We start from the raw sequence: 13,526 nt of genomic DNA, 5'->3' as shown, positions 1-13,526 counted from the left end.
AAAATTCCAGAAATAAGCAATTTATAAGTTTTAAATTGCATGCCATTCTGAATAATGCCATGAAATCTTGCACCATCCTGCATGGAACGTAAATCACTCCTTTGTCCAGTGCATCCACACTGTATTGTATATGCTACCCACCCATTAGTCACTTAGTTGCCATCCAAAAATATTAAATGAAAAATTCCAGAAATCAACATTTCATAAGTTTTAAATTGCGCACCGTTCTGAGTAGTTCTCTTAACTCGGTTATCAGATTGACTATCACTGTATCACAGTGTCTGTGTTCAAGTAACCTTTATTTTACTTAATAATAGTCCCAGAGCACAAGAGTAATAATGATGTCAATTTGGATATGCCAAAGAGAAGCCGTAAAGTGCCTCCTTTTAGGTGAAAAGGTGAAAGTTTTCAATTTCATAAAATAATAAATAAATAAATAATAATAATAATAAAAACATATGGTAAGGTTTCTAAGATTCCATTCACATTCATATAACTTTTATTATAGTATACTGTTATACTTCTATTTTATTATTGTAGTTAATCTCTTACTGTGCCTAATTTATAAATTAAACTTTATCATAGGTATGTATAGGAAAAAATCATAGTATATATATATATATATATATATATATAATATATATATATGCAGTGGCATAGCTAGAGGGGCAGGGGGTCTGCCCCAGGCAACACTTTGAACCTTTTTGAAATTTTACAGTTAATTCTAAAATACAGTCCGGAGAACTCAGTTCCAAATATTGTAATACTGCTGTGAATTTTCCTCAAGATTTCTGTAAGTGTTGCTAGTTGTGAGAGGAGTTTTTCTAAATAAAATTGATTAAGAATTACCTACATTACTATGAAATGGACTTCGTCAAAATCATTGATGATTTTGCTAACAGAAAAGCAAAAAATATAACATTTTAGAATGTTGAAATTAAATTTTTACTTCAAAAATAAACAGCGTTTTAATTTATTTCCCTATACGTTGTTTTGACTTTTTGTAGTATTTTTGGTGTGTATTGAGAGGAGCGGCAAACTCAGGAATTGACCCAGGCGACAAAAGCTCTAGCTACACCACTTGGTATTATCCACAGTTTCAGGTATCTGCAGGGATCTTGGAATGTATCCCACGTGGATGGGGGGGGGACTACTGTACTATAATATGCTGTTACATATAAAAAAAAATTTCCAAAATACCAGTAGGTTAATAAACATATAATGGAAATCTCTCTCTCAAAAATGACTCATACTGTTTCCCCAGTTAAATACCTTTAATTTTTTATTACTTTACTTCTTGTACTTTATTCCTATCTTTTGTATAAAATACTTTGGCTTGCTTTTAAGACTCCACTCACTATACCACTTTTAATCATAGATTAAAAGTGGTATAGTGAGTGGAGTCTGCACGGTTAGCCTAGTGGCTATGCGCTTCACAACCATATGCCTGGGGAAGGAATGTCCTAGGTTCGATTCCCGTCGACAGCATGAGGAGCTCAAGGATCTTCCTCAGCCATAGCCAAGTTTAGCCAGTCTTGGGCATGGACAGCAGGGTTTTTCCCCCACACTTTATCTGGGGTTTTTCATCCCGCAAGCAGGCAAACCGTCCCCGTGAACACACAGGCTACAGTCATAGGACCCCCTCCAAGAATAAGGAGTAACCAACCTATCCGTAGGATTTCGGTTCAGAATGCCTACACGGTAAAAAGTGTAGGTCTACACTTTATATTATATCTAATTAGGATAGGATAGTGAGTGGTATCACATATATACAACTGTTTTTCTTTTTGATGAAAATACATATATTAAAATAAACACAAGTAAAAATGGTCTGTAATTGGTTGTAAGGCATATGTTTGTTTATGGAATTTTTGTTAGTTTTTCAAATGTGTCCCGAATATATGGAATGGTGAAAGCTTTGATGTGGTCCCAGACAAGGAAGAGGGCATGTTGTTTTAGGATTTTAATATTTTTTGAATATGGTGGTCAAGTTTCAGTGGTGAGAGCATGGTTTACCAGAACTTATTAATTTTGACCTGTTATATGTCAGGTGCCTCTGTAGCACAATTGGAAAAGACCTGGGGTTCAATTCTCGTCATGATGAGGAGAATCCTTATATGGGCTTTATCGATTGAAGGTGAATTAGCCAATCTCATACGGAGGTAGCAGGGTTTTTTTCTCCCAGAAACTCAGGTTTTTCATTCTGCGTACAGACAAATTGACCTTCAGAACACACACAATTTACAGACAAAAAATACCGTTGTCAGTGATGATGGGTGGTAGATGGTGTTAATGGTAGTAGTGTTGTAGTAGAAGAATTAAGTAATAGTGAAGAGGGTGAGATGTATTTATCAAAGTAGAGTAGAATGCCTGATGAGTCCTCGGACTCCCTGGAGATGCAACATAGTAGTAATAATAATAATAATAATATAGGGTTTTAATAATCAAATACTGTTGGGAGAGGATGGATGTGTGGTTAGTGAATGTACCTCCCAGTGTGGATAGAGAATATAAGGCTGCCTGGCATGTAATAGTGTCTAGGAAGGAGAGACTGTTGTTATTTTCGTTTTCCAATGGGAACTGAATCCTAGGATGTTGGTTTTTTTAGATGTGTTAAAAGAAATGTTGACAGCATCCACCTCTTCTGTCAATGAGGGGCAGAGCTAAACATAGAATCACCAAACTCGTGGACTACATCTGTTTCCACCATAATAGCCATTCAGGACTTGGTGACCATTTTGGACATCCACCACAGGATATGCTGGAAAAATGCCACTCTACTGCAACAAATATAAATATGAATTATTTTTTCTTATATAGCGAAACCTGTGAAGTATCCATTATTATTATTATTATTACGTAACACCTCCAGGGAGTCCAAAGACTCATCGAAGAAGGGTACCTACTCTACAACTCTCTGTCTCCACCAACCTCAACTACCTTCATCATCTACACCATCTACCACCAGCCACCACCACTAGCATTTTCACAGACAATCATAAACATCCATGCCCACAACATGGATTCCTTAATTTCCAGGGATGACCTCTTGTTCTTCCATCACTATCACACAGCTGAAACATTACCCCTGCATCAATCTTATAAAAACCTTTTAGTAATTTAAATGTTTCTATCATAACCCTTCCTTCTGCCTATCAACCAACTCGGCAATCCACAATGTAGGGAGTATTTTTTACATCAATCACCAACTTAGTCACTCTCCTCTGAACCCTTTCCACAGCCTCCTCATCTCCAAGGAATTCAGGTGACCAGACCTGAGCACAGTAATCCAAATGTGGAAGTATCAATGCTTTATAAAGGGGAATAATAACCTCTTTATCTCTGGATGTTAGTGTGTTTCTCAATAATAAGTAATCCTATGTGCAATCTTGGACACCTTAGTAATGTGACCCGTGAACTTCATCTCCCTATCTACAAACAACCCTAAGTCCTTAGCCTCATCAATCTCTTGGAGTACCATTCCATCTATACACACCATACAATCTTTTAATCGCAAAATGTATAACTTTACACCCTTTCCACATTGAACTGACATCCATTTCCTTTTGCCCATTTTACCAACTTATTTAAATCATCCTGCGAACTCTCAACATCAGCTTGATTTTTTATTGCTCTTCCCAACTTTGCATCATCAGCAAACAACTGAATATCTCCCTTTAAGCCATTTCGTATATCATTTATGTACAAATTAAACAACAATGGCCCAAGCACAGAACCCTGAGACCACTGGTCACCTGCCTCATCCTGGACTCTGCTTCCATACACCACCTTCTGGTATCTCTCCCTGAGCCAATCTCCTATCCATATCACCAGTTTAGTATCCATCCCCCTCTGCTCCAATTTGCACAACAGTATTCCATGGGGTATCCTGACAAAAGCCTTAGCAAAATCCAGAAGTACCACTGTGTAGCCATTTCCTTTATTCAACGCAGATGTCATTCTATTATAAAAAGCTAATAAATTGCTAAGGCAGGATCGACCATTAACAAAACCAATTTAGTGGAACAAAGGTGCACTTGTTCTACTGAGGAGATTGATGGATGATTGACAGCTGACAGAGCATTCAGTACCTGGGTAATTAAAGAAACGAGAGAGAGAGAGAGAGAGAATGGAAGTTTGAGAATAGAGACCAGAGAATTTCGTTTTAGGAAGTTTTAAGAAAACTTCTGATAGTTGGAATATATTAATAGAGAATCTTAGCAAGGTGAATTCTTGAATAAAACAGTGAGACAGTCAACAAGTGAATAGCATATAAAAGGAGATATCGAGTAGACATTCTATTTCAATGTTTGAAGAAATGCTAAATGAAAAATTTCATCTTTTATTTCAAGGACTCCAAGTGTTATTAATTATTTCATTGAAACAGAGCAGAATTAGTGAAAGCTGAAACTGTAAAGTGGCTTTAATGAAAAACTCTACTTTGATAGAGAATAGAAAATAGAAAAAAGGAACTTATTTAAGTTAAGGGATATTATATCCCATATTGTTTCTTAGCGGAATAAGAAACTCAAAGAGTTTCTATATTTGGCATGAGACTCTTTGAGTTTCTTATTCAGCTAAGAAACAATATGGGATATAACATCCCTTAACTTAAATAAGTTCATGTCGCCGAATTGAAGCCTTTGGCTCTTCATATAATTAGTAATTTATTAGGACACCTTCTTGGCAACTCTCATAAAAGGGATGCAAGTTCTGTTCGCTACAAACTTGGTATTAACTAGGTCTACCTACTCACTGATGAGACCTCAAAAAAGGTTGAAACCGGTCTGGGTAGTGACCTTCTCTCATAATGTTGAACAATAATACAGCTCCTAGGAGCTAAGTTCACATTATGGGTAAATATCAAGAATAGTGATCGGAGCTTGCTCCACCCTTTCTATGAGTTGCCTCAGCTTGCACTACCTAAGGGATCAGGTGCTGCATTATCCAGGTATTTGCTTACGCTTGGAATCGCCGAATTTTATATAGTTTCTATATTCGGCAGGAAACTCTTTGAGTTTCTTATTCGGCTAAGAAACAATATGGGATATAATATCCCTTAACTTAAATAAGTTCATGTCGCCGAATTGAAGCCTTTGGCTCTTCATATAATTAGAAAAAGGAACTTTTTTCTTTTAAACCAGTAAAGAATTTGCAATTTGTGCTCCTTGTAATTAACTGCCTAAGGTAAGAATAATTATACTCAGTGAAAGAGTAAGGATGAATGGAATCTTCTTCTTCAACCTTTTGGTTCTGTCCACTGCTGGATGAAGGTCTCCCTCATGGTTTTCCAGATCACTCGTTTTTCTGCCTCTCCCATCCATCTCACTCCTGCAATTTGTTCCAGTTCATCCCTCCACCTTCTTCTCAGTCTTCCTCTTTGTCTTGCTTCATTCATTGGTCTTCACATTGTTGTTTTTCTAGTCCATCTCCCGTTACTGCATCTGGCAATATGGCCAACCCATCTCCACTTAGCCTGTTTAATGTATTTTACAATATCCATGACACCTGTTTGGGATCTTATCCCGGTATTTGTCTTCCTATCTGTTAATGTTATTTTTAGCATATTTCTTTCCATGAGGTGTTGTGTTGTTCTCAGCTTTTTGTTTAGGGCTTCTGTTAAAGTCCATGTTTCTCCTCCATATGTTAGGACAGGAAGTATGCACTGGACAAAAGTTTTCCTTTTTAGACTCATAGGGATGTCACTTCTGAATATGTCTCTCATTTTCCCATAAGCCATCCATCCAAGGTGAATTCTTTGTTCACTCCTCAAAGGATAACAATTGGCCCAAATACACATATGAAGTAACTTGTTTTATTTCATGGTTTTCAACTTTGATAGTTCTATGGTTTATGTATTTATTCATCATTATTTTTGTTTTTTCTATATTTTTAATCCAATTTCTCTGGAGGCTTCATTTAGCTGATTTAGCCTTTCTTCCAGATCTTCAAGATTATCTGCCATTAGGACAATATCATCTGCAAATTTCAAATGATGCAGCCTTTCTCCATTTATGTTTATCCCTCTTGTTTCCCCAATCAAGGATTCTAAAGACTTCCTCTAGTATAGCTGTAAATAATTTGGGAGATATGGTGTCGCCTTGCCAGATGCCTTTTTGTATTTGGAACTTTTCACTGTTTTTATATAATTGAATTACAGAAGTTGCATCATTGTAAATATGTTTTAGTGTTTTGATATATGGTTTCTCAGTTCCCTGGGTTTCAAGTGCTTTTAGTGTTGCAGATGTTTTTCCTTTGTTCTAACTGATAATGTTTTCATCTTAGGACCTTCATATTACTATTGTTTTCTATTGTTTCTTTAATTTTCCTAGTATTATATAATCTAAGTTTGTGTTTCATCCTTTTACGTATAGTTTTACAAATTTCCACATATTCTATTTTATTGGTGTCATTCAAATCTCCTTTCATATATCTTATTTTCTTCATCAGATCTAAGGTTTTCTGTCTTAGTTTTTCCTCTCTTTGGTGCCTTTTTTACACCTCCTATTTCTAATGCACAATTCAAGTTAATATTTTGTTAATATTTCATTAGCATCATCGATGGTAGTAGCTGTGTTTAACTTTTTAGTTCATTTTTGAGTGATTCTCTATAACAGCTTTTATTGTGGTAGAGGTTTTGTAGATTCACTAAATTGGACTTTTTTTTTTATGAGCTTATTCCGTTCCCATTTTCTGTTGATCCATACTGTTGCCCTTACTAGTCTGTGGTCACTTCCTGTATTATTTATTATATATCTTCTGTTGGAGAGGATGAAGTCTATTTTATTGTAAGTTTGTTCATTTTCAGTTGATTTTCTCCTTGAAAAAGCTATTCATAATAAAGGGGTTATTTTCTTCTGCAAATTCAATAAGTCTTTCTCCTCTTTCATTCCTCTGTCCAAATCCAAATTTACCAATGGAGTTCAGATGGTCATCTCTGCTTCCAATCTTGGCATTGAAGTCACCCATTATAATTATATAGAATTATTTAATTTGGATTCTAATGTTTCATAGAAATCTTCTCTCTCTTCATCTGGATGGTCCGTAGTTGGGGCATATACTTGTATAATTTTCAGTTGGTATCTTTTATTTATGAAGAGACTTAGTTCAGCTATTCTTGATGTTATTTTATTAACAAACAGGACATTGTCCTTGATAGTTTTATTTATTAGGAATCCTACACCACCAGTTGAGTTTCTGTCACATTCACAGTGGTAGAGTAGATGTCCATCTTTTAATCACATGAGAGTTTCTTCTTTCCTTCTTATCTCTGAAAGGCACAGCATCCCATTTTATATGGTCCAATTCCTTCATCGGTTCTTCCAATCTATCATCATCCCGTAGAGATCTGCAGTTATATGTTCCTACTGATATCCTTCTATCATTGTGCACTGTGGGTGGACTTATTATAGCTAGTGGAGACTGTAGCATATTTTTCGACCTAGACCCTCTGCCTAAGCTCAGAACGTGTCTCTTTTTATGCTGGGTAACAGACCAGCCAGTATGTCATTTTCCTATTTTATTCATCATTTGCATTGTCTTCATGGGGAGGTATTTGGCCTAATAGCACCATGCTGGCCAAATGGGTTGGTGCCTCACAATAGTGCATAAGATGAAATGACACAGCAAAATAGGAAAGATTCACCCCTAGCCCTCAAATACTCTAAAGCATTAGGGGTAAGGAGCAAGAGGAGAAGAAAGAAGCAAGGAAGGAAGAGGAGGGACCAGTCTACAGATAATATAACAGATGTATATTACATGAAGTAAGGCATGGTCCAACATCAGGTACCTCAGGTTTGCCATGCCCGTACTCACTAAAGTGAGCCCCTGAGGAAGATGAATGTAATAATACATGCTAAATCAGAAAATGCTGCATAGTCCCATGGAAGTTAAGAAGTTTTATATTTTGAGAAAAGGCCTGATAAAGAACAGTCCCTAATGAACATTTGTTGTTTATACGAATTTGTTGTGAAAAGCGAAATGTCAGTCTGGTAGACTGATTAAGTAAATAACAGTAATTAAGTAAATAGCCAGTGAGTGAATGACTTTATCCTATAAAGATAAAGAAGATCTCAAAAGTAAAGTTTTATTTAGAAGGCCTTGAACCCAAAGTTTTATAGCTATTAATTTTAATTTAATTAGTTTTTATAGCTATTCATTTTTTTTTATTTAGTTTTATTAAAATATATATTTTTTATCTGGTCTCGAGTCAATCATTTCCTGGATTCTAAAAGAAATGAAGTTAAAAGACATCGGACCAAATGGATTGAACTCTTGTAAAACTTACTTAACACTTAGTGTAAAAATAGTCTCTTTAAAGAGATAAACAACTTTTCAGAGTCGCAAGTACAGAGGTATTTAACAAGCTGCTTAGAGCAGCCTATGAAGAGTTTTGATCTGTGCTTCGGTAGGATTATTCATAATGACAGTAAGTGAATCAATATTTAAGCATGGTGGTTAGTTTGTGATTATAGTAGTTTACCAAGACCACAGTAGTTTTGTCCTTATCTGCTTTGTAACTTTTTTTTTTCCCCCTCCTTGAATTCTAGTAATACCTTAATTTGTCAGTGGGAGGGGTTTACCTGGGTTAAGATATTGACAACACTAAGCTTAATATTATCAGCATTATAGATGCTTACAGATATCTTGCTCAAACCTTGATCACAAACTCATTTGTAGGTATATTTCTGTCAATATGCTAATGTCTTCTCCTTTGAGGACAGTAAAGTTTACTATGATTTCAAATGGTTGTTGAGGCTCAAGGATAAAATTTTTTTCACTAGCTGGTCAATTTCACTAGACTGATAAATGCCCCAACACTTTGCTTTTTTGGAATTACTTCCCTGGGGCATTACACCAAAATTATAATAATCTGTGCAACAAGAACAATAAAATCCAAAGGCAGACTTGGATGTAGGTGGGCTGATGCAGTTAGGAGTGCCTTAGAAGATCAAAATGTAAGGGCTGATAGTTATGCTAGAGACCTGACAAATAATAGATCCCCATGTAAAACAGCTGTTCACAGGAAAGTAGTAATAATGTGTCTGGCTATCATAGTATCCCATAAATTCTTTGTAAGTAGTGATCAGGCAAATCAATTGGTATGGAATAGCAGCACAATGTATGGAATTCACTAAACTTACAACTGCCAGAACTTTATAACTTTTCACTATTCAAGAAGTAATAAAGAAGTTATTACCAGCCTGGTTGGCTGAGTGGTTCGCATATCCGCTATCCAGACAAAAGGTATCATGGGCATGGATGTTTATCATTGCCTTTGCTTTTATTGGTGGACTGAGTTGTAATTAGTGGATTGAGTGGTGGAGACAGAGTTGTAGAGTAGGTGCCCTCCCTTGATGAGTCTTTGGGCTCCCTGGAGGTCTCATGTAATAATAATAATATCAGTGCAATAGGATAGAATTAAAATGATAACATGGAGTAGGAATCAAGTCTAAAGCACAAACTTAACAGGATTCACAATCTATCAGTTTGCCTGCCTAGTTGGCCAACTAAGATGTATCCGCTCTCCAGCCTGGTTGACTGGAGAGCGGATACATCTTAGTGTATCAGGCTGTGGGTTCGAATCCTGCATGGGCATTTGTAATTGTCTGTGAAAATACCAGTGGTGGTGGTGGGCAGTAGATGACGATGGTGTAACTGTGGTTTGTAGTAGTTGGTTGATTGAGTGGTGGAGACAGAGAGTTGTAGAGTAAGAGCCCTCCCTCGATGAGTCCTTGGACTCCCTGGAGGTGTCATGTAATAATAATATATATATAATATAAAGTTGTTTCAAAGATTTCAAGTTCATAATTTATAATTATTGTAAAAAAAAAAAAAGTGAACAAAAAATGTGAGAACACGATCTACCAAAATTATACTTGTTAAACTGTTTAACTAAACTACCTTCATCATATTAATGAATTAAAATATACCTCTGGTCCATAATAAGGGACTCCTTTGACAATTTCTGGTGATGCATAAAGAGGACTTCCACAAAATGTATTTAATAAATGCTGCTCATCATAAACATTTGAAAGACCAAAGTCAGCTATCTGTAAACAAAAATGTAAAAAAAGTCAGTGATATAATCAGCATATATTAACACAGGAAATTCTGAACTGTATGTGTGAAGTCAGTATTTCCCGAACTTATTTAATTCAGTTTTTTACATTTATGTAGTTTGCTGAATAAGTGGGTTTGTAATACAGTAAAAATATCTGATATTTTTACTAGTATCTTTTGTCACTTAGGACTGGACTATCTAGGTACACATTATTAAACTTGAATAAAAAAATAGCATACATTTGTCATTTAATTTTATATTTGATTTTCATTCTTTATAAATTGAATTTCTCTACTGACAATCATAAGCATATTTAAATTTTTACATTTTCTAAAGACTGTTTTTTTTTTTTTCCAACAAGTATTACAATGAGATGGATCACACTTATGGGAAATGCTGTTTTAAGTGATCAAGAAATAACAAAATATTAAGAATAGCTAAGAATAACTAAGAATAGCTGAAAAGGTGTCACATCTTATTATTAAAATACTCTGGATTAGAGATAGTTGTTGGAAGTTTTTCTACTTGGTTATATTATAAATTAAAGATACCAAGAAATTATATACTTGGTTTAATCCTTTTAGTGACTCTTCCCATAATGCATAGCATTATACATGTCCGTAAGGATATGTGCTTTGCATTATGGGATACTAAGGCAAGTGATGTGAAGTCATTAGCTTCTATATATGAGTTGCCTCAGTCCTGAAAATACTTCAGGTGCAAACTTTGTTTGCTTATACTCGGATAAAGGATTAAACGAAGCATATAGTTTCTTGGTATCTTTAATTATGGTATAACCAAGTGGAAAAACTTCCAACAACTATCATAAATACATTGGTAAAACTACATTAGCAATTAGTAGTTTCCTATAGCTTTACATTTTAAATGTCTGTTTATTGTCTTAAAGATCTAAACATAGAAGTCAGATGCAGAATGTTATGTTTGGTTCATTTTGCTCTATGGAGTTGAGACATGGACATTGAAGGTGGCAACCATCACGAAAATTGAATCCTTTGAGATGTGGTTATATAGATGAATGCTAAAGATATCATGGACAGAAAAAAATAACCAGTGAAGATGTCTTAAAATCCATTTAATCCGTCAAAGATTTGAATCTTTGACAAAGCCAAAGATCTCATACAAACAATCAAGAAATGAAAAACATCATATCTTGGCAACAACATAAGAAACGGCAAATATCAGTTTCTACAAACCATTTTGGTAGGAAGAATTGATGGCAAAGGAGCTAGAGGAAGAAAAAGAATATCGTGGTTTGACAACGTCAAGATATGGACAGGAAAGAGATCAGATCAACTCAAGAATGTAGTTTGTTTGCCAAGATGGTCGCTGACCTTCAACAGAAGTGGCACCTTAAGAAGAAGCTTATTATCTGGGAGTCATCATTATCCACTTAAATTATCCAGTCTATATTATGATAATATAACATAATGGATCCAAGGAAAGGTATGACAGATTGTGTGGATAATTTGGGTCTCCTGCAATAAGCCTTTAGACTCCATGGAGGTGCCTGAATAATAATAATAATAAGTTATTTTTTTTCATTTTCAAGATTCAATGTGGGTTGTAGGTGAGCCATCAAGATACATGGGCAATTATTTCTGTTGAGATTTGGCTAGTTGAGAAACATTTCACAAGTTTCTTGAATTTATGTTCATATCATAGGTTTAATACTATCTACCATGCAAAAAACTTTTAACTTTTTTCAACTCAAGGTGAATTAGCCAGTCTCATACAGTGGTAGTAATGGGTGACAGTGCTCTTCCTCCTAAAACTCTGGTTTCTCATCCTGCAACATATGCAAACAGAAGAATACATGGTTTAAAGACATAATACACTTACTCGCAGCCTGATGAGCTTTGACTGCAAATCAAAAACAATCAAACAATGTATTTACGATTGTTTTTTAATATACAGGAATACCTTGTATAGCGCAGTTTTGAACAATGCGGGTTTTGATCTAACACGGTTTTTATTATTACACTAACATTGTCAACACTGACCAGCGACTCCCGGGTGCCGCAAGCGACAGTCGAGAGTCACGTTTAAGCAGTAGTTATTCGATTGGCTCCCACGTAGACACGTTCTTTCCCTGCGGCATTTTATTATTTACGTTAATATTAGTATTTAATATTTTTTTTATTATTTAAGTATGAGTGAAAAGAGATAAAACAAAGAAGACACTGTTGGAGTAACAAAAAAACGCAAGTGGTTAATATTAGAATATTAGAATATAAGTGGTTAATATTAGAAAAAACGCAAGTAGTTAATATTGAAATTATAAAATGTCACGAGAATGGCACTTCGTTTGCTAAAATAGCATGTGAGAATTCAATGAATGAGTCATCTGTACGAACAATTATTCAGAGCAAAGAAAAGATTAAACAACATGGAATGAGCACCGCTTCTTATATGTCAAAAGTGATCACGAGAAATCGATCTTCTACAATGGAAAATATGGAACGCCTTCTAATGATCTGGATTGAAGATTGTAATCAGAAAAAGATTCCTTTGAGTCAAATGATAATCCAGGCAAAAGCAACAAGTCTATATGACAAAATAAAAGCGAAAATGAAGGAGGTACAACCAGTGAAACCTTCATAGCAAGTCGCAGGTGATTCCACAATTTCAAAAAGTGTATGGGACTCCATAATGTAAGAATCCAAGGTGAAAGCGCAAGTGCTGACACTAAAACTGCAGAATTATTTCCCAATGAATTGAAGGAGCTTATTGAGAAGGAAGGCTACACAGATGATCAAATTTTTAACGCTGACGAGACTGGCTTGTTCTGGAAAAGAATGCCATCGTGCACATTTCTAGCAGAGAAGGAAAAAAACACAAGCTGGGTATAAAGTGTCAAAAGACCGACTGACACTTTTACTAGGAGGTAATGCATTAGGTGATTTAAACCACTGTTAGTGTACAGAGCGGAAAACCCAAGAGCTCTTAAGGGCTTTACAAAGAACAATTTACCTGTTCATTGGTGTTCGAATAAAAAAGCTTGGGTGACTCGTTCAATTTTCGACGACTGGTTTAAAACTTCTTTTTGCCTTGAAGTTAAAAGCTATTACAAAAAGAATGATATTCCTTTCAAAATTTTGCTTTTATTAGACAATGCTCCAGGCCATCCAACTCTATTGACTGACTTAGATGAAACTGTCAAGATTCATTTTTTCACTTCAAACACAACATCAATTCTGCAGCCGATAGATCAAGGCATTATCTCCACTTTCAAGGCTTACTATTTAAGACGAACTTCTGCTCAAGCTATTAAAGCTGCAGCAGAAGAAGATTCTTGGACTTTGAGTGAATTTTGGAAGAAATTTAACATAAAAGATGCTATTCAAAATATTTATGAATCTTGGCAAGAAGTGACTCAAAGCAACATGCCAGCCATATGGCATAATATCTTGCCGCATTGTTCAAAGGACTTTGTTGCCTTTGC

General features: G+C 35.3%; 1 protein-coding gene across 3 annotated transcripts in view; it reads right to left on the bottom strand.

Moving 5' to 3' along the window:
* Positions 1-13,526, bottom strand: part of LOC150109758 (uncharacterized) — a 252,828-nt gene that overhangs the window by 63,509 nt on the left and 175,793 nt on the right. For all 3 annotated transcript variants that reach the window (XM_090396562.1, XM_090396572.1, XM_090396581.1), the window contains exon 5: positions 9,933-10,052. In XM_090396562.1, coding sequence (XP_090252688.1) covers positions 9,933-10,052 — 120 coding nt within the window. The remainder of the gene's footprint in view (positions 1-9,932; positions 10,053-13,526) is intronic.

The sequence above is a fragment of the Typopeltis vanoorti genome, chromosome 1 (assembly GCF_054136105.1).
Source record: "Typopeltis vanoorti isolate ZY-2024b chromosome 1, IOZ_Tvanoo_1.0, whole genome shotgun sequence".
NCBI lineage: Eukaryota > Metazoa > Arthropoda > Arachnida > Uropygi > Thelyphonidae > Typopeltis > Typopeltis vanoorti.
Note: the sequence above shows the minus strand (reverse complement) of the source record. Positions and strands in the feature narration are given on the sequence as shown.